The sequence below is a fragment of the Cyprinus carpio genome, chromosome A14, assembly GCF_018340385.1.
Source record: "Cyprinus carpio isolate SPL01 chromosome A14, ASM1834038v1, whole genome shotgun sequence".
NCBI lineage: Eukaryota > Metazoa > Chordata > Actinopteri > Cypriniformes > Cyprinidae > Cyprinus > Cyprinus carpio.
Genome location: NC_056585.1, coordinates 26907505 through 26930322, shown reverse-complemented (window position 1 = coordinate 26930322; position 22818 = coordinate 26907505). Strand labels below are relative to the sequence as shown.

The 22818-nt window shown below is 36.3% G+C and overlaps 1 protein-coding gene across 4 annotated transcripts in view; it reads left to right on the top strand.

Annotated features, from left to right (window-relative positions):
* The window catches only part of LOC109054353 (ecto-NOX disulfide-thiol exchanger 2-like), a 217260-nt gene extending 204303 nt beyond the window's left edge, over positions 1–12957 (top strand). For all 4 annotated transcript variants that reach the window (XM_042770421.1, XM_042770420.1, XM_042770422.1 and 1 more), the window contains 4 exons: positions 542–598; positions 2902–3004; positions 5734–5819; positions 12365–12957. In XM_042770421.1, the coding sequence (XP_042626355.1) occupies positions 542–598; positions 2902–3004; positions 5734–5819; positions 12365–12496 (378 nt within the window). In that variant the 3' untranslated portion in view covers positions 12497–12957. The remainder of the gene's footprint in view (positions 1–541; positions 599–2901; positions 3005–5733; positions 5820–12364) is intronic.
* Positions 12958–22818: the final 9861 nt, after the last annotated feature.

Sequence of the window (22818 nt, the reverse complement as noted above, 5' to 3'; positions counted from 1 at the left end):
TGAGATTTCTTCACCTGTTTTATCATAGCTAGACAGAAATCACAAATCCGATCACTCAGAAAAGTAATACCAAGCCTCTCCTCGACAAGCCGCCTGATTTGAGATAGCTTTCATGTATGTAGCCCAGATGGTGCTAATCCAAAGTTTAATACATGGATTTGTGGTTTATTCAGATCCCTAACCATAAGCATGAGCAATAACAATAGTGACGCTTGCCTAAATATTCCGCCAGCATCAGTTCGTGTTACTAATCTCAGCCGAGCGGCTTGAAATGGCTTCCTTCACTCTGCATTTACGCTGTGCTTCATTAGAGTTTCATTGAGCAGGACAAATGCTCTGGAGCTTTGCTGCTTATTTGGCATTTAGAGAAATCCATTTGCAAACGTGACCTTCGGCTCCCAGGGTGTCAGGCGTGTGATTCGGCTCCCTGCCCCGCGGTGTGTCCCGCGTCCTTTAGTTTCCCCGTGTGAAGGCGTGTGTGAGTGTGAGCCTGTGACATATTACTCGCTGACAGCTCTCTCTCATTCTTTTAATTGTCTAGCTGGAGAAGGCCGAGCGGGAGGACAGAGGAGGCGATGAAAGCACCAATCACGCCAGCGTAAGTCTCTGACTCTCATCCACATCAGCGCTACTCATCACACCTCGTACAGACACATTCCTCTTTGGTGTGCTGTGGCTTTTTTGGGGGGAAAAAAAGAATGTTAGAACGTTAGAAGCACAAATCGCACAAAAAAAGATGATGTAGTGAGATGAATATGTTAGATATGTCATACTATATAGAAAATTAGCATTCTATGAGTTTTAAACATATCAGGTGTCTTTAGGTCTCTTTTAAAATTGTGTTTTTTTTTATTTTTTATTTTATTTATTAATTTATTTATTTGACTTTTTTTTATATTATATACACTACTGTTCACTAGGGCTGGGAACCGAGAACCGGTTCGTATTCAGAACCGGTTCTGTTCTTTGAAAAGAATCAGAACCGTGAGCAATTTCTAAGTTTCGGTTCCAAAAACGGTTCTGGTGCAGCATGTGACCAAGCGCTGTGAGCAGCCTTGATTCCACATTGATTCCAATGACGAGCATTCCACAGACACGCCGCGTCTTTAACTACTGAACACAGGTTTCCCAAGACTGTACGTGCACCTGCGCCTTTGATAACTGTGCACGTCGTTTTGTCTGACTGTACATGTACCAGCAGCGCACAGCACCTGCCGCCACTAAATTACATTATATTTGTCTCATATTGTCATTAATATACATACTGACTTCAACTTGGACCACTAAATAAATAGACTGCTATTGTTATGTAAGTATGAGTGTTAGATTATTTAGTGTACAGGTCATTTCAAGAGTGATAAACAAAGTGATAGAAAATATTTATTTTCATGCATTTTAAATGTTTAAAAATGTGGGAACCACTCATTGCATCACACCGTCTCCTGACTGCATTATTATTTGTAAAATAGGGGCTTTATGGAGTGTGTGTAAACATGGTTATAAGTATAACAGTTTATATTTCATTAATTTAGGGAAATGAACAAGTGTCTTAGCCCTCAAGGGACTATTTGGCCAACCAGCTTATTCCTGCTTGAAAAGCAAAATGTTACTGATAGTGTAAAAACATCAACTTTGAAGCACATGCTGACTGATGGACTAGCATTATTCAACTTTATACTACCTTCCAGCAACACTACATTCAATGAAGGTAAAATAGTAAAAAAAACCATAATAATAGTTAATTTAAATGGAACCGGAATCAGAAAATTTCTAACAATACCCAGCCCTACTTATGAAGATCCGTATACTGTAATATATGGTGAATTTTGACATTGCCAACCTTTAAATTAAGTTGACAGTAAGTAATAAACAGTAATGAGCATTGAATAGTTGAGTATTGTGCATTTTCCTTACCAGTTTTATTTTTAATAGTTATTAATGATTTTAATTTAACTGTTAGGCGGAACCGGAACCAGAAAATTTCTAACAATTCTCAACCCTGCTGTTCACTACTGTACACTATTTAGAAAAACAGTCTGTTGTGCTCACCAAGGCTGCATTTAAAATTCAAAAAATTTAATTCAAAATTAAAATTCTATCATCTATCCATCTATCCATCTATCTATCTATAAGCAATTTAAAATAACTGTTTTCTATGAGAATATCTGTTAAATTGTAATTTATTTATGTGATCAAAGCTGAATTTTCAGCATCATTACTCCAGTCTTCAGTGTCACATGATCTTCAGAAATCATTCTAATATGCTGATAAACCATAGTCATTGTTTTTTTATATATATTAAATTTATATTATGCATTTATATATATATATATATATGGACAGAGAGAGAGAGAGAGAGAATTATGTTTTTATTTTACATAATTAAATTTGTAATTTTATGTTTAATGATGAAAATAACAAAAATATGATTTAAAATTGTTTTAGACATGCCACTGACATGGTTGCAAAAATTGCAAACCATATAGAAAATAATTTTAAACAAAAAAGTTTGATTAAAGGTGAAGCACCTCCTTTCACTGACCATTCATTGGTTTCAAGGCCTATTTTGCACCCTATTCGTGGAAAGCGTATATTATTCTGCTCCAGCCTTTTATTCCTTCCACTCTGTTGCTCTTTCTCTCCACATTGTCCTTTCTGTGCATCACCCTACACCCTGCTCTGTTGTCCCATTTCCCCTCCTCCATCCTCTCGCAGAACATGACAGATCATTACAGGCCAATCGAGCGCAGGAGAACTTTATTTGTCGCGGGATAAATCACTCTGACACAACTAGGCGAGGTGATTGCAGCCCCATCAGAGGGCCGGGGTAATGAGGGGAGGGACAGAGAGGGCCTGTGAGAAGAAAACAACTTTCTCTTGTGTTGTTATTTCCTGCCGTAGGAGGCAGCGACGGCCGTGGTGTCCTGCAGCCAGGAGAAGGAGAGCCTGCCGGAGAAAGGGCCACCCAGCCCGGTGAAATCAGAACGAGAGGCTCTGCTTGTGGGTAAGCGTCAAGGAAGGCACAACAGGCAACTGGAAGCTCTTCACACTTTATCTAATCAGACACAAGACTGTAAAAAAAAAAACCTCTTCTCATTATTTTCATCATCCACAGCTATGTCTACTAGGGTGCAGGTGTTAATTACCTGACCAAATGAGCCTCAAATGAGTCACCTCGGATGCTTTTTAATGAGGAACTTTAACATGTCATCCACAGCACAGCCGGAGTGTGTGTGTGTGTGTGTGTGTGTGTGTGTGCGTGTGTGTGTGTGTGTGTGTGTGTGTGTGTGTGTGTGTGTGTGTGTGTGTGTGTGTGTGTGTGTGTGTGTGTGTGTGTGTGTGTGTGTGTGTGTGTGTGTGTGTGCGTGTGCATGAGAGAGAGGCTGCCAAAATCCATGGCCAAAAACTCTGCCTAGGTAGACAGCTCGCTATATTTTGAGAAACAGCCAGAAAGGAAGAAATAATTGACTCTGGACTGCTGAATTATTAAAAACGAATGCACACCCCGAGGTGGTACTGTGGCCACAAAGTGGAGAGGCGGTTACGCGTCTGATTTTCAATCATTCAAAGATCCCGAGTCAATCACATGTACATTTGTTCATGCCGAAAACATTTTTCAAGCTTGCGGAATGAGAAATTGATTGTCACGGCATAAGAAGAAGATATAATCCAGATGCGGATGTGTGTAGTAAAGAACTCCCGGCATTCTCCGCATGTGTAATTGGCTTGGCACAGCATGTTTGCCAGGGATTTATTTGTATTTTATTCGGCTTATTTGCCAGTCCAGTGACCAGAAAGATTGCTGACTGAGCTGTTGTCCAGCACATTGCTCTCTGATGAAGAAAGCAGCTTCAGTAAGCTCTAGCTCCTCCGTCAGCCTCTTTCCTTCCATCAGATCTCGTTTAACTCATGCTGTGTTTGAGGAGGAGCTCCTGTCAGAGCTAACAGGGGAAGATACAGTACCACGCTCACATCCAGATATAACGCAGTCAGAATGTGCGTAGTGATAGTACACAAATGTGTTTTTGAAAGCAGAGAGGAGCCAAAGCACGCGACAGCATCTGAGCTCTTCTAATCTTGATATCCTTCATGCACGGTCACTCACTCTATATGAGCGTGCTAATGCCACAGTATAGTGAGGACGGTAAACAGAGGTTAAATTAAGCCTATAAAGTATCATATTTGATACAAACATTTCTTGAAATTATCAAAACTTTGATGAAAAATCTGATGCACAAAATCTGCTGCATAATTGTCTTCTTATTGAATTTAAAATATCCACCTTCAGGTCATGAAACATGTTTTTGCTGTGAAATCTTTAATGATTTCTGTTAAGCGAACATAAGAATAACTTTATATTGTATGTAATATTTCAAATTATCGGACTGAAACATCTGATGTTTAATTGATATAGCGCACAAGTCATATGAGCTACTTTTATGATGCTATCTGTTATTTTTGGAGGTTTAAAGCACACAGGTTTGAATGGCATGAGGTAGAGTAAATAATGGCCCTTTTGGATGAAGTCCCCAGCTCAGGGTGTTTGTTTAAGCACATACAGCATTATATCTTCTAGCAGACATGCATGAATTAATGAAACATTGCGTTATGTTATAAAAGGCCCATTTTCTTTCATATAACAGTGTTTGGCTTCGGATCAATGTGTAAATGGAAAGAACACACTGCAATGAAACCATGTATATATATAAACTATATCTATAGTCCATCAAGACTAATGGAATATTGACGTTGCGGCACCTGTGCGCTTCTCTCTGGAGAGCTGCTCTGCTTTCCTGATCAGACCATAATGCATTCAGAATAATTGAGTTATCAGCACACACCTATTGCATTCAAGCCAGAAGTGCTAATAGCAGGCGTTATTATTAGTCCATATGTTTGAGTGTGTGAATGAAGCACTCAGAAGCCCGAAGAACAGCCTTGATTACGCAAAACAGCATCAAAACTGCAATTAAACACTCATAACCATTAAGAAAGTTCAAGAGGCGTAGTTAGCCGATGAGGACATCCACTTCAGGGAAAACAACTCAAGTACCTGGAATCATTCGCTGATGCAGTAGTGCTCTGCTCCTAAACCAAAGCGAGCCGCCTACTTAGACAGCATTTAGACACTGTCAAATAAACACTGAATTATTCTGTCTTCTTAAGATACTTCATTTGGGCTGAGATCTGAGGTAGTATTGTATCTCATGCGGAGCAAGCAATGCCAAAATGCAACAAGAATAAATGTATCCAAGGTGGAGGAAATGTCAGTACTTATGTTTTGTAAAATAGTGAGTTTTGACTGTTTTCACTGCTAATTTATGTTACTGAATTAAGAATATGTATATAAATAATGTTAACATAAAACCTGACCTAACCAATTCTATGTATATTTATTAATAAAATATAATTTTTTTAAATAAATATACAAATGCATACAAATTTTGATATTTAGCCAATATGTTTATTTCTATAATATACTTTATTCTAAATAAAGTCATTTGTTATTTTATATATATCTATATATATGTGTGTGTGTGTGTGTGTGTGTGTGTGTGTGTGTGTGTGTGTGTGTGTGTGTGTGTGTGTGTGTGTGTGTGTGTGTGTGTGTGTAATTGTCTGTCTGTGTCAGATCAGTCATTTATGAGCTTCTGAAAGGTTTTGGAGCAGATTTTATATTTATACTGTACTGGAAAATCTTTCAGTGATTCCTCTTTGGCTTTGCTTCCACAGGAATCATCTCAACGTTTCTTCACGTCCATCCTTTTGGAGCTAGCATTGAATATATCTGCTCCTATTTACAGCGGCTGGACACCAAGGTATGAAACACACACACATTTCACTCCTCTTATTTTTACTTCTCATTTTCAGTTAGTTATAATAATGCATTTTTATTATTTCGCTTCAGTAGTTTTCTTCTTTAGAGCAGCTGTTCGATCTTACCATGATGACAGATACTACACTTCATCACACAAACTGCAGCCTAAAACAGTAACATCTTTAAAGTTTATGTTTAGAGTTTTATTTGTCACAATTATAAGAACGCAGCTGCAGTGCTTAATGACAATTAAATGTGCTGTAAATGTGTCAGATTTAGCAGTAAATTGTGACTATCATCACTCTGGCGTCTCCAGAGTCTTTCTGAATCAGAGTCTTGAGTCATAAGGCCCACACAAGAGAACAACTAATCGCTGGATTCGCCAAAGTTTGTGCTGTTCATGACAAAACATTTGAATTATATTCAAGTCTTTCTTCTGAGGCAGTTGGGATCAACTAAACCAGGCTCTTATTTCTATTTTTGGACCAATGATCAGTGGTGGATGGAGCACACAAATCAAGTACTCGAGTAAAAGTACAGATACCCTAGTGAAGTATGACTCTAGTAGAAGTACTTGTTCTCAGTTTTATGAGTAAAAGTAAAAACAGAAGCATTTGATTCTAATGCACTTAAGTATTAAAAGTAATTAGTACTGATGGATGAACCCTATGTGTTATTTATTCTAGCCAGCTGTCATTAGTCAACACTAGAAAAGATTAGTGAATAGAATATGTATCGATCTGCACATAAGCTAACTTTTATTACCAAAACTTTTAATACACTTCTAAAACACCAAACTTTAATGTAATAAAATATCCATTTATGCTACTGATAATTCAAGCTTGCAAATGTGTGTCATATAGTATTTTAAAAATAATAATATGTCATATAGTGTTTAAAAAATGAAGAAAAACAACATTTGTGTAAATATGTGGATTTGTATTATTTGAAACAGCTACAGATGCATGGGCATTAATTTGCATTATTTTACCAAAAATAACCAACCCCTTACAGACAGTGACACACAAATGCAGATTTATTTAACAAATAACTGAATCATGACCTAAATATGATTTTCTTTTACTGTACAGTAATCAATATTAAAACTTGGCATTATTTACTTGTTTTTTGCACCATCACTCACACGTAGATTCAAGCTCAGACTTTGTCTCATTTTGACCAGATTATTAATTGCAGCATTAATTGCATTAGTTGCAGCAGTGAATCGTTTAGAGTGATTCATGAATCAATTCAACTGACTCATTGAAAAGAATCAGCATTTTCAAAAATGGGCCATCGCTCTCGTGGTAAGCCTGATTCAGACGTAAGTGATGCGGGGACATAAGCGGTTTTTACCATGTACTGGGGTTAATCTGTGATTTTATTGCTGTCTGAATCCAGAATGCCAGGATTTTTCTCCCATTACTTGCGGAAAAATGCCCGACTGAATTACCCACTGTTTTTTTTTTTTTTTTGACAAACACCAAGGTAATTTAATTGCTGTCCTAATCCACAAGAAAAAATTTATTCAAAATTCAATGTTTAAATCCTTTTTGACCACTGCTGAACACCGTACAGTAAGTGGTGCACTTCACTGTAATTTGTGTGCATATATGTGACCCTGCAGCACAAAAGCAGTCTTAAGTCTCTGGGGTATATTTGTAGCAATAGCCAAAAATACATTGTATGGGTCAAAATTATCGATTTTTTCTTTTATGCCAAAAATCATTAGGATATTAAGTAAAGATCATGTTCCATTAAGATATTTTGTAAATATCCTTCCATAAATATATCAGAACTTAATTTTTGATTAGTAATATGCATTGCTAAGAACTTCATTTGAACAACTTTAAAGGTGATTTTCTCAATATTTCGTTTTTTTTGCACCCTCAGATTCCAGATTTTCAAATAGTTGTATCTCAACCAAATATTGTCCTCCCAACAAACCATACATCAATGGAAAGATTATTTATTCAGCTTTTGGATGAGGTATAAATCTCAATTTTGAAAAATTGGCCCTTATTACTGGTTTTGTGGTCCAGGGTCACATTTATTAAAAAAAATAAAAAAAATACTGAAATGCTGGAAAGTATTTACAAGAACAATATTTCATAACTGCTCCACCACAGTGAGTGGGAGCTGTTAAGAACAAAAAGAAGAAAAGCACAAGATCATTATAATGGCAGCAGAGGGTATGCAATACAGTTTCAAAATGTATTATATAGGCCTACAATTGCATACATACTGTAAAAATATAAACCAAGCAGCTTTATGTTTACCTTATGTAAATAAGAGGTTGCATTGTTATTTATACCAATCTCCACATTTTTAATGACATCCATCATTTTGAGAGATAAAATGCAAGACAGAAACCCAGAAGACAATCCCGGGTTCACAGTCTCACTTCTCCACTGCGAATAAATCGAGTTTTATCACTGAGGTGTCATGGGAATTTCTTTTTACAGACGTTGTGAGAAACGATTACCGTCCGAATAGGGCTTTAGAGGGGTTGTGTTTTTTTCTGTTTGAAATGACTGGGAATAATATGTTTTTATGAGGTGTACTGGAGGGAAAAGTACAGTGTTATGCTCTGGAATGTTATGAAGTAAAAGTTTCCCAAATTAAAAATACTTTGATAAAGTACATACAGTATACTCAAAAAAAAAATGTCCACCATTGCCTGTGATAGGTTGTTTTACAGCACACACACACACACACACTCAGACACACACACACACACAAATACTTACATATACACACATTATATATATATATATTATATATAGTAGCAAGGTTATAAAAAAAAAAAATATATATATATATATATAATGCAAAAAAAATTGTTTTCATCTTCAATTCAAATTTTTATTAGTGATTATAACCTTGACACACACACACATGCTCTGACTAAACGTATTTAATGCTGCACCTGCACACACACAAACACACACACACACACTGAAAATATGGCGGTCTGCTTGCCATTCTAATGTTCTGCTGAGTAAACAACCCTTGAGCAGACAGAGAGAGCACATCTCTCACACTCACAGCAGGACCACACACATAGATTTCCCACGTGTGTGTGTGTGTGTGTGTGTGTGTGTGTGTGTGTGTGTGTGTGTGTGTGTGTGTGTGTGTGTGTGTGTGTGTGTGTGTGTGTGTGTGTGTTTTCGTCTTCCTGTTCTCAAATATAATCCTTAAGCTTTTCCTGCCAAAATGTTTAATGCTGAAATAAAACGCTCATCTTACTATAGCGCAGTGTTGATTACTCTTTATTTTCCTTCATCTCTCAGGCTTTATCTCGCTCTCTCGCTCTGCTTTCGCTGTCACACAGTGACTAATTTACACTTACAGATGGAGGGTGAAAATGAGCCTTTATATCTTTTCTGATTTGAGTTGAAGCCCCCTGGCTGTGGATGCCCACGCTCTCGCTCTCCGCAGCGCACACATGCCTTCGTTTCCTCATCAACACTCCTGCTTGTTTTCACTAAAAACAGTGTGCTCCAGTGGGAGGCTTTAATTGATAAAGATAAATAACACACACACACACACACACACACAAGTGGGTTTCAGGATCATGTGAAGAACACAATTCACATCACGTGTGCTCTGAGATTCATGGTGTGCTTATATACAGTGGGGTCCAGAAAATCTGAAAAATCTCAAAAATTCAAACCTGGAAAGTTTTAGTAAAATGCAGGGCAAGTGTTGAATGAAAATAGAATGTATACGATTCTAGGTCAGCTGTGACATGTGGCTTTATTATGAGTATCAAAGGAGTAATTCAGGTTGCATATAATTTAAGCACAATCAGCAGCATAATACTGATGAATAATTACAAAAATAATACATACATAATTTCTACTTATGCCTTATGTCCTTAAAAAACAAACAAATACAAACAGAGGCAGGGGAAGAAAATGGGTCCAATTTTAAAAGCAGAAATGTGAAGCATATAATTTTATGAAAGCACTTACCTTAATTGTTCCATTATTATTGCTTAACAATTTGAGCTGTAAATCTGCAGTCACTTTGGGGTTTTGAGCGTTATGTTGGCAATGCAAAAAAAACAACAAAGTGAAACCCTTTTTTCACACTAAATTTATGTGAGCATGCGTATTGTTTCCGTCTTGTGGCTGTACTAACAGAGAGAGTTTACAGGGTTTCTACTGGTTTGATGAAGGTTAACATAAGATTTTTTAACCCTCTGGAGTCTAAAAGGGTATTTTTGGGGCCTGGAGAAGTTTTGTCATGCCCTGACATTTGTGCTTTTTTCAGTTTTCAGTGAAAAACTAAAAATGTTAAATCACTTGAATAAGGCAATAAAACACATATAGAAAATTGGTTCCCAGGAATTTTGAGAACTGGAGCTTGTAGCCTAGAATTGTTTTTTTTTTCTAAATGATGTTAAAATCAATCTTGTTTACTCACTTACAGAAAACAATATATGATTTTAAAATTTTCTAAGACACTTGTTTGGTAAAAGTCATATGCGAGTAGGCTGGCAACTATCATGAATTCACACCTGAAAGACAAAGGCCTGCATAATGAGCTGCATAATGAGCCATTCAGTCACCACCTGTGTCACTGAGAGGGATAGTTACAAGAAAGAATGTGAGGACACAAATAAATCTATATATTTTTATGTTTGTGTTTTATTTAGAATATATTTTTATTATCCCACAACATAATTTAATATTCACTTGTGAGTGGCAGTTAAACAGTTTATTATTATGAAAAATCAAAGCTGACTTTCAAACTGAATTTTTTGCACATTACTCTCCAGTCACACAATCCTTCAGAAATCCTTTTTAAACACTCTTATTTTCTACAAAAAAAATTTTAATTATTATTATTATCATTATTATTATTATTATTTTATATTATTAATGTTAACAATATTTTTTTTTAGGTTTTTTTAGGGGGGATAAATTGAAAGAACAGCAATGAAAGTTACAGTTACATTTATTGTTACATTTATATTATTTACATCAAGCTTTTGAATGGTATAGTAGTGTATATTGTTATTGAAACTTCATAATATTATTTTCACTGATTATACACTTTAGTCAGGAATTATAGTTTGGGAAAAAGTCTTTGGAAAAAGTCTAACTAGTAAACATGTTTACACGTTATGTGAAAACTAGTACAAGTATATAAATAAATAAAAAAGAGACTTACCTCATGTTTATGAACTCTGCTGAATAACAGTGCTTCGTTCTTTTTTTGAGGCTCCAAATCTCAAATCCTCAACCACATCACATCTTTTTGGGGTGAATTATGTCTTATTCCTCTCATCGCGAAGCAAACAGTAAAAATAATAAAAACTTGAAGAAACAGTCTCGCTGCGTTGTCTTCTGTTGTGTGGGCGTATTCAAAAGCCTGCGCGCTTCAGTGAAACATTTGAATCTCAAAAGCGCGCTCGGCTCGGGGGCGTGGTCCGCATTAGAAGATAATGAAGGGAGACGTGAAAAACGGACATCGCGTGTTGTTTTCATATGGATTACTTTATCACTAGAATATTTGATTTTCGGTAGCACTTGTTTAGTTTAAAAGTAGACATGTCAGGCTTTATAGATATCTCTCTCATGTCTCTTCGTGAGTATTTTCACTGAGTTACAGTTCATTTTAATGACGCATTTGTATCTGATCAGCGCAGACAAAGGCTGCAGACAGCACTCCTTGTTTGTTATCTTTCTTTTATAAGTGCACAAAGTTTTGTTGTTATTATGTCTGTATACAAAAAAAGTAGACCCCTTTACAGATTCGATTGATGTATTGCTCTTATCTGTACGATCAAAACTGAAAGTGTAATTTAAGTTCTTTTCGGGGTTATCAGGAGAAAATACCCCAAAACGCGTATTCGCGTTAATCGACTCCAGACCCATTTACCGATTTAAAAAAATTAATAAATAAATTTAACCATTTACAGATTGACCCCATTCACTTCAGTTGTAAGTGCCTCTCTCTAACCCAGATTTTTGCTTAATAAAAAAGTCATAATTAATATTTGAGGTAAACAACATTATGTCTAAATATGCCAAGAATGGATGGACTTAAAAGACTGCCATTATATTATCTTGATATTGCAAACATTACAATCACAAACTATAATAACTGCCACCGTAATGTGTTGAAGGATAGCAGCATATCATCTTTATAACAGAATGTGTGACTGGTAGTACAGTATCATAAGAGCTGTGTTTTATTGTCATGTGACGTTATTTTTGTTGCTAGAGGAGGACAGGCCCCAGATGAGTCTGGTTTTCTTCAAAGGTTTTCTCCAACAGCTCATCACTGACAGGGTTTTTTTGTTTTGTTTTTTTCTTGAGACAGACATCTGTGGCTGCTCACTGGGGCTCAAAGTGATTCAATAATGTTGATCTGATGCAGTCTGTATCATTAAACCATGCATGTCCCGTAAAGCTGCTTTCAGACCATCTGTAATGTGATCTACAAATGATATGAATCGAATATTCACTAGTAGTCTCAGAGCTGCCTGATTGGTTTGGACGGGTCTAATGCTCGATGTTCTCATTGTTTCAGATCAGCACCACAGAGGTGGAGACTCTTCTGGGTCGGCTGCCCTGCACGTTCAAGCAGGAGTTGACGGGTGTCGGGGCGAGTTTGGAGAAGCGCTGGAAGTTCTGTGGGTTTGAGGGCATTAAGACGGCGTAGAGACACAGGTTTGGGTTCCTGCTAGAAAAACAAAAACGGGTGATGGACCGGAGGGGTCTAAACCAATCACCTGCCAGCTCTCCGCGTCCATCCGGCCAGCCCATGGGATTCCATTGTGGAAATCTCAGAAAGCACAAGACCTGGAGGTGTGTGTGTAGTATGTTTTAATACACGTGCAGCACATGAACGGACCGTGCACTTGTACCACACAACGGAAAACTCATCGGGTAAAAATCAGGGTTTGCTGAACCGAGGACTTGAACTGTCAACATACATTTTCTTGTTTCACCTCTGATTTGTAAAAAAAAAAAAAAAAAAGAAAAAAAAAAACAAATTACACGAATATATTTCTTTTCTCTTCTGTATAGGCGGCAGAAAACAGTTGCATAGAATCTTTTGTTCACATATCCTGTAAATGTTTGAATAACTTGCTATTTTTAAATAAAAAAAGATCAACGAAATCTGCAACCAGGCTAATTTAATAGTTTAACAATGTAGCCTAGTGCTTCTAAAATCTTCAAAAGTTCCACTTTATGCATCTCTGAACCTAATTAAGAGGAATCGTGGGATAAAGATACAAGATTTCCTCTCACTTCGGCTGCATTTATGCCACACACATCCGTTCAAACCTTCAGCCGGTGACCACAGAAGCACTCTTCCGCTCTTCCCCACGTGATCTGAGCCGGTCTGCGGTGTTTTCACATCTCTAATGGTTTGTTCTTTCATATGAATCTTCTTTATGTGTGGTGTTTTGCTGTGGACTGGTAAGCAGCCTGAGCAGCTCTGAACACGTCGAGCAGCGCTTCTGTTTTTGCACAGAGCTTGTGAAGTCTAATTAACAATCAGAGCGCTGCACGTATGTGTGGGTGTTTGTCTGTTAGTCAGCAGCAAACGTCTCGTCTCGTCTGGAGAAGACTCTTCCGGCGGCACAGTCAGGCGTCCCTAATGCTCTTCTGTTGTGTAATTTGTAAGGTTATTTTTTCGCTTATTGCTGAGGGAAACTAAAGCTTTATTACACATGACTGGTTCCCACTGCCCCTTTTCCATTTTCTTGGGCCATGTGTATGAAAAATTAGTTTAAAATGCTTGTCAGACATTTGGCCTCTCAAACATGAATTAATAATGGCTAATGATTGTTTCTTCCATCGTCGAACAAGCCTTAATTCATTATTATGTCTTTTTGCCATGCATTTTTAATATAAACACTCCAGATGGACTGAAATATAAGTGAACGGAACATGAACAAGTAGAGCATTTTTACAAAGAGGATTCTGTCTCTTAAATATGAATATTTCAATGGTCTGTTTTAAATGTCCCATCATTCCAGCCTAATACAAGTTTAATCAACAACATTTGTGGACGGAACATGAACAAGTATGTGTGTGTGTGTGTGTGTGTGTGTGTGTGTGTGTGTGTGTGTGTGTGTGTGTGTGTGTGTGTGTGTGTGTGTGTGTGTTTCATGGGATCATTAATTGGCCCTATTTACTTCTACTGTCACTGTGACCCAGATTTTGCTTTAAAAAAGAAACTGTATATAATTTAATTAAAATAATATAAGTTATAACAATTCTAACAAATCTTTACTATCACTTTCTATCAATTAAGCACATCCTTGCTGAATAAAATTATCAATTTCTTACAAAAAAAGAAAGAAAAAAATTGACTGACACCCAGCTTTTGAAAAGTAGTGTATATTGTTACAAAATAATTATATTTTAAATAAATGTCTTTTTTTTTCAACTTTTTATTCCTGAAAAATGTATCACAGGTTCCAAAAGATAGATAGATAGATAGATAGATAGATAGATAGATAGATAGATAGATAGATCGATCACAGGAATAATTCACATACTGTATAAACAGTTATTTTAAATTGCAATAATATTTCACATTATTACTGTTTTTTCTGTATTTTTGATCAAATAAATGCAGCTTTGATGAGCATAAGAGACTTTTTAAAGGGGTCATGAACTGCCTTTTTTATTATTTTGTACTGTTATCTGAGGTCCACTTATAATGTTATCAAGATTTTTACATCAAAAAACCATCATAATTTAGAAGTAATAAAATAAAATACATACGCTCTTTACTAGTGTTGGGATCAGAAGGAAGGCAATGAAGGCAACAGCTTGGCACTGAACAGTATCTTGTTGTTTTCGGAGCATCTTTATCGTTTGGCCTCTCTCGTTATTTACACTATATGCGCAAATCTGTGGGCGGGGCTAAACAGGCAGTGATTTAGAAGCAGGCGTTGATCATCTTCTGCGGAGGCGGGGTTTAGCCACACTATTACATCATAAAGTGGCTCATTCCACAACCTGTCGTTTTAGCAGATTGGCTTGAACCCAGAATATTCCTTTAAATGCATCAGTTCTATTAAAAGCGAACCTTGAGTCCCTCTTCAAGAATATGTTCGTCAGCTCACTCTCATCCAGCTTTTACCGGTTTAGAGGTTTTTGAACTTGGACGAGGCAAACAACACATGCACAGATGCAGGGGCAGTGAAAGGTCATGCGGCGAGCGTACATGTCCTATATTCCTTTCCTCGTTCCTCTATTTTGGGAAGCTCCAGCCGCTCCATCAGAGCACTTAGGCGGAGAGCCGTGTGCATCAGTTCACCGGCATTTATGTGGACTCCACTGTCATTCAGCCTGCATTTGACAAATGGCTGTGGTTTTCACATCGACAAGCACAGAAATTCTCTGGAATACCATTATTTTGTGTTGTTGCGCTTTTTATGCACTTTTGTTCCCCGGTAGACTTTATTTACCCCCATCATTTTTCATATGTTCTGAACATCACACAAAACCCTAAACAGACTAATTAGATCTCTCTGTGGAGCCCTGGAGATGTTTCTCATACTGCTGCCTTCTTTATGCAACACCACGGAGTCGTGAATTCAATTCTGTGTGGATTGAAGCAGAGTCGGGGTGCTTCTTCCTCTGGAAGCTGGAGTGTCCTTCAGCACCTAGCCATGTTTTTGAGCTCTCCTAAAGAGCAGAGCGGCTCTGAATCCAAAGGGCAGCGATGTCAAAGCGCAAAAACACCCAAGAGTCTGGCTCATAACCCATAATCCCCTGAATGCCGTGCTTCTCACATCCTTGGATGTAATTGGATATGGAGTGATCCAGCTTCCGTGGATCTCTTTTTGGGGGTCTGTATCTTGATGCTTTGGCTAATTAATTCACTCTTACCTGACTTCCTCCAGCCAAAGTGAATCCAGGCAATTACAAAGAGCGACTCCCTTGAGTGATGGTATGAGAGGGAGCTGATTGGCTCGTAAGGAGGGCGAATGTTCCCGCGTAGCTAAAAGCTCCTCATTACTCCACAGACGTGTCCATCTGGTTAAGGAGGAACCCGTGGAGGTTACAGAGGGTCACCACTTCCATAATAATGCTTATGGATAATAGATCAGAGCCAATACATGGAGCACAGCAGTTCATGAGCTCCCCCTTCTGGACAGAATTAGAGACGCCACAGTGAAATGCTTTTTGGAGAGCAGATTTCAGTAATGTGTGTGATAAGACGAGGTATTAAGAGATCAGTTCAAGCAGACGTCAACTTTCAGGAACCGCTGATTAGCTTGAACTACGCTATATAACTGTCCAAATAAAAAGTGCTGGTTATTTCAAATCTATTTTGGTGTTTTAAAGGGATAGTTCACGCAAAAATGAAAATCCTGTCACTGTTTACTCACCCTCAAATGATTTCAAACCTGTATGAATTTCCAAAGTGTGAAAAAAAAAGCTATGGAAGGCATTGGCCACCGTCAGCTGTTTGGTTATCAACATTCTTCAAAATATCTTCTTTTGTGTTCAACAGAAGAGAGAAACTCATATTGGTTTGGAACAACATGATGGTAATATGTAATAATATTTATACATTATTGTTTAAATTTTTGGGGGCAGTAAGATATTATATTATATTTTATTTTATTAATTTATTAAGTTTTTTTTGGTGGGGGGGGGGTCGCTTCTGCTCGCCAAGGCTTCATTTAATGATTCAAAAACATAGTAAAAACAGTGAAATTGTGAAATAGTATTACAATTTAAAATAACCATTTTATATTTTAACATATTTTAAAATATAATTTATTCCTGTGGTGGGAAGTGAATTTTCAGCATCATTACTCCAATCAAGTGCTTGCATTGATGTCAGTTGCCCCTGGCCTTTTACATAATTTAATTTGAGGTCCTGATGTGTTTGATTTGAAATGTCAGCGGTCGTGATACCTTTGAGTAATGAACTACTGTCACAATCATCTTCATTACGCCGCTGACCTTTCAAAAACAAATGGAGAAATAGATTGCCTCAATGCCAGTGATTGAGTGAGTTCACAACTATTTTTAAACATTAAAATAACTTCGTTTTTAACAAAGTGCCGCTTTGTTTTCGTGTTCCGACTGACGCTCCCAAAAGCGACTCTTGTTTTTCCTCTTGACTTAACATCCGTTTTGTTTAAATCTCATGTTCTAAAGATTTATTTCCTTGTGTTTACTGGGAAAAGTGAGCTGCGTGCCTCTAAATAGATCTTATTTGTCATCAGCTGTTTCATGAAGTCTTTGAATAAAGCAGAACGTCAGAACTCTCTCCTCAAAATAATGAACTGAAGTGGATTGTTTTCCACCAGTGTTTTACTAAAAGCCTGTCATCTCGCACTAAAAGCGTGTAAAAAAAAAAAAAAGTAAAACAGACTCTATTAATTAGATAGCATCGCACTTTTACTCATGTTTTCTCACTCGAGCACTAGATTTGTTGTAGAGGTGACGCACAAATAATATCATAAAGAGTGCAACAGCAGGCCTAAAGCTGCAGCGCTGCATATTTATGAGTGAACAAAAGTTCAGTCTTGTTTGTTCTGCCACCCATGAAACCTGCGGCATGTAGAAAAACTTTAAAATCTTGCGTGCATGTCATCATCTCTACTTAATGAGGAAGTCACGGTGACTTAGTTAACTTTGTGTAACAGTGTTGCCCTTAAGTCACATTTATTAAATCTAAATTAGCGAGACCTTTGCTTAATGAGTTTTGATTTGTGACCACACCACCTAATAAAGATCTTAAGGATATGCAAAGACGAAATTGTCTGTGACTGTCACTTTACGCTTGAGTGACTGGCCATTAGCGCTGATCTGAAGAGCTGGTTACTCGCTTCTGCTCCAGTCAGTCGTCCTTCAGCTGTTTGCAGATACACACTGTCTGAATCTGTAAATGAGTCTTTTGACTTCAAAACAAGTTAAGCTTTATTGAGGGTGACACTAATGCCGACTCGTTCCTCGGTTAAATAGCCAAACTTGTCAAACCAAAATTGTGTTTGCAGTAATGCACTTACAGTGAAGTTTATGGCACATTCTAGAGGTTTAAAACAGCAACGGGAGCCATGTCCAGGCATATGATGACTACACCAATAAACTCTGTGTCATGATGACGACAAAAGCCTCGTTAAAAGAATTAAAAGAAGTTTTTTTTTATTTGTTTGTTGTAGTTGTTTTTTGTTTTTTTTAGAAAAAAATATTTTAAACTGTATATTTTTTGTTTTTTTTTGATTAAGATATTTTTGACTGTATGTTTTTGTTTTTTTTTTGTTTTTTTTTTTTTTTATGTATATATATTTTAAACTTATTTAACAATGTTACGTACTTTATTGAATTTATGAATTAAAAATCAAGATATTTAATAAATAAATCATTCAGAACCTCATGCCTGAATGCCAAGGTAAAAATTAACATAAATCATTTATGTTTTATTTTATTATTAATGTTTATAATAATTAATGTGTACACTCAAACATATTTAATGCATTTGTAAGTGTAAGGAAAATGTTTTACTCTGTAACGCCAAATTATATTCATAATTAATAATTTAATGAAAAAAAATTGTTTTGATGTGTGTGTGTGTGTGTGTGTGTGTGTGTGTGTGTGTGTGTGTGTGTGTGTATATACTTTAGAAAATAATTTGGTATAAATATTTTCAAAACTGTAAAAAAATATAGGAATACAAATAGCACTTTCTATAAAAACTTGCCACTTTTGTGACTTTGATTAATTAATATTTGATTATTTTTGTGATATTTGTTATTGTGAAATAAATTAAATTGTGAATTTTATTTTAATAATTTTTTTTTTAGTTGTGTTTAAGATGTGATCATATTTGAGGTGTAAGGAAAATATGTTTCACTTCGTTACACCACATGATGTCATTAAGTGAGACATTAAATATTTACATATACGTACATAACTTTTTTAGATATAAAAATACAAATCTTGAAAATGTTATAAAAGTTTGGTATAAAAATTAAATTGAATACAAACAAATACGAATACCAATAGTACATTTCTAAGAACTTGGCACATTTTGTTTATAAGTATTTTCACTGTAAAAGTGCATGACGGAAAACAATGTTTGCTTATTTTTTCAAACTTGGGGACAAGTCGAAATGATTTTCGGTGGTAATCAACAGCAGCATGCTGAAGTTATACTGAACCAAAACATTCCTTCAAGCTGATGGGCCTTCACACACAAAACACTTCCTACTGCAATATAAACCTTTGCCATTATCTTCCCTGAACATGCTGCTGAACGGAAATGCATGCTCAAATCTGTCCAGCCCCGTCGTGAGTTACACTGTATTTCCCAAACAATCTTTTCAGTGCTGTGTACAACAAGGGGTCAAAGACAAGAAAGAGAAGTCTATTTTGAGGCAGAGCTGAGACTGGATTTGGTTTCTGAGGCATATTTCATGCTCTCTGTTGATAGCGGCTGTGGCCCGGCCACCCTGTGCTGGGAATAGACAGATAAAGGCTTTAGTCTGCCTTATGGAGTGTGGGATGGTGCTGGTCCTCTATTCTCTCTGACCTCATGCTGCAGGGGCGATGGGATGCACCGCAGGTCAGAGAGGACGGCGCTCATGGACTCGCATTGTAATGTGCATCAGCTGTGACGCTTCTCTCCATCACCCGCTCTCACCGAGAAAGAGGAAAAGATGGTGATAATGAACAACTCTAATATTGGCACCGAAATAAATATGTGCTGCTTACACCTGCGGTGTGAAACAGGCTTGAAACACGCTGCTGGAGATCCTGCATTGTTTTTGTGACTTACTTTTGACATGTTGGTATTTTATGTTTGATAACATTTAATGAACTTCCACTCGGGCATCAATTAAGGTTATGTGGCTGTTCATCAGTGTATCCATCCATGTGTCTTAACAGTGTGTTGCTGTAGACGTGTGTATGTTATGAAGGAAATTGATAGGGAGCTTTGGATGCACTTCATTGATTGTCTGCGTTCAGCAGATTTCCCCGCTCAGGAAATTGAAACCATCTAAGTGAGTGATTTCTGGGCTGTTAATGTAAGACTCTCAGCAGGGTAACAGACAGCAGCGGACAAGCTTCATAACTACATTAAGGTGAGTGAGTGGCCTTAAATACATGACTCTCCTTAACCATAGAAAAACTGAGCTCTCCATACGCAATACAGACCAAGAGCTGTGGAGTAACTGATTACATGTAAATTAAGTACTCAGATTCCAAAAATTAAGTATGTGTAATTAGATTACAGTTACTTTTTTATGGATTACATAATTACATATCCACACAAAGGCAGTAAATTATTCATAAGTTATTGATTCTCCCTATTTTTTCTTTTATTCTTCTACCCCAGTCTTTGAGAAACTGATGTAAAATGATGTTTAATGCACTTCAAGTTGTTGATAAAGAATGGAACGTGTTTTATTTTTTATATTATATATTAATTTTTAATTAATATTGTACATAATTATCCCATTTAAATCTATGGGATGAACGAGTTAGGTCAAAAGTAATCAAAAAGTAGTCAAAATACATTACCTAAAATTAATAATCTAATAGATTACATTAATAACTGCAATTTTCATTATGTCATTTGTAATCAGTAACAGACTAAAATTTGCAAGTAATCTACCCAGCACTGTATATATACTTCATATTTATTTATTTTTGAAGCCTATTTTTATCACTAAATATCTTTTAATTATTTATTTTTGAGAAAGAAAAAAAAGTCTTTAAAAATTGTGAAATATTTGATATTATTTGTCATACTTTGACAGTTTGGAGGTAAAAATGCTACAAATTCTTCATACAGAATTATTTTGACATTGGGCTGAAATGTGACAAGTTTTGTGAAATTTACACAAAAACAAAATATAGATGATGCGAATGCAACTTTTTTCCTTCTCAGGTCCCCACACTTTTGATTGAAATTAAAATAATGATAATAATAATAATAATACATACCAATTTGGCAATTAATCATTTAGACCATAATTTGTGCATCATTTTGACAGATTCATTTAAACAATCTGAGGAAACACATCTTTTTGACTTGAAAGCAAGTTTACACACATGATGCACATGATGAGTACTGTATATGAAATATTTTAGAGCAGAGCAAAACTATTCCAAATCTGGAAAACATTTCCTTGATTTAGTTTTCCTGTTTTTTGATTTAAATGTTGCAGCTGCTTCCCTTGCGCTACAGGGTTGCCACTCATTCCATTTTGTTCATCTGTCCTGGAAAAAATCAATTCCATGCCAAGGACTTTTATAGGACTATGGTGGTGACCCTACCATGAGTACATTCAAACTCAGCTCTATTCGAACCGTGACTTGTGACTCTGTAGGTCAGTGGCTTTCAGTCCTGCTCCTGCACAAGCTGCACTGTAGGATCTGAGACCCTCAGCTGATGGAGCTCCCTGCTAATGAGCTGATGATCCCCGTGGGTCCCCGTGCAGGACCTGGATAGAGAAGCCCTGCTTTAGGCAATTCTCATGTAAACAGTGTGTTACATGCCAACAGAGGTCACTGCAGCACTTGTAATTGTATGAGCCACCTGAGAATGGAGAACTGCAGTATAATCACAGCACTGTATAAAACCAATGTGTTTGACTGTAAATGCGTGTCTTTACTTGTTGCATTACAGTAAGTGTTACAAACATGTTTGCAAATGTAAATTACATAGCAAACACCAGTTTGATATTCTTCAACTAAGACTACTTCAAACTGCTTTTATCAAAATTGTATTATTAGTGTCTTACGGTGTTAATAACCTCATATTGTTGAACTACAAAACTCATAGTTAAACCAACAACATTAAACCAACCAACCAACATTTTTAAAAATGTTGCAAAACTTGTTGAAATTGCATAACCTTATGTAACCTAAAATCTTTGTTTTGTAATAAGTTCATGTGTATTTGTCAACTGCTGCAGTGTTTAATTATCTTTTTCAGCGTGTACTGGACTCTTGTACTGCAGAGAGCCATCTATGTAACTTAGAAATCAACGTGCTACCAGTTGACGTACACCATATGTCAACACAGCCCAAGGTCAGGACTTTTACATTAGCCAAACCATTTCTAAGGTAGTAACTTAATCATTTACTTTGTTTAACAAAGTAATTAAGGCTATTCCTAGTGTCAATATGCAAATATTAATAATACAGCCCTACAAAATCCCCAACTTTTTGTAAATGGACTCTCCTTTTTTGACAAATGTTTTATGAGAAACTCCTTTAATGTTGGATCCAATCATCCCTGTAAAATAAAAATGGCTTTAACCTCATTGTATACCTTGGCATATTATGTGGATATTACCATATAAATATGTTATTTCTAATAAAGTAAAAGAAATACTTTACAAAATTATTCACAGATGTGATCCTGTAAATGCAGCTGTTAGCAGATATATTCATAGCGTTTGGGATAAATGTACTTTTTGTAACATATCAGTTGAAGATATTGAACATTTATTTTTCTATTGCCCTTTTTCCATTTCATTTTGGGTTGACTTTAAAATAGATATATATATATAAGAAAAATAAACAAAGCCATTAATTTAGAACTTTGTGATATTTTACTTTGTTTTCAAAACCCATATTTTTCTGAAAAACAAAATTACATTATTAATCTGTTTTAAGCAAAGTTTTATATTCATAAGTCAAAAATAATTAAAAAGAAACCATCATATATTACATTTTGTAACACTGATCTTGAAACCCTTTCAGATCACAAAAAAAGAAGTTTATAGAAACAACAAAAATTCTAAAGCTTTTAAGATTTAGATAAAGCTGCTTTTGATACGGTGAACCACCAGATTCTCCTGTCAACCCTGTTGGAAAATGGCATCTCAGGAACCTTGAATCCTTCAAGGTATCTTGGAGAGGTGAGGTGAGGTGTCGAAGTCGCAACATCTAGCTACTGGGGTGCCTCAGGGCTCAGTTCTTGGACCACTTCTCTTTTCTGTCTACATGGCATCACTAGGTTCTGTCCTTCAGAAACATGGATTT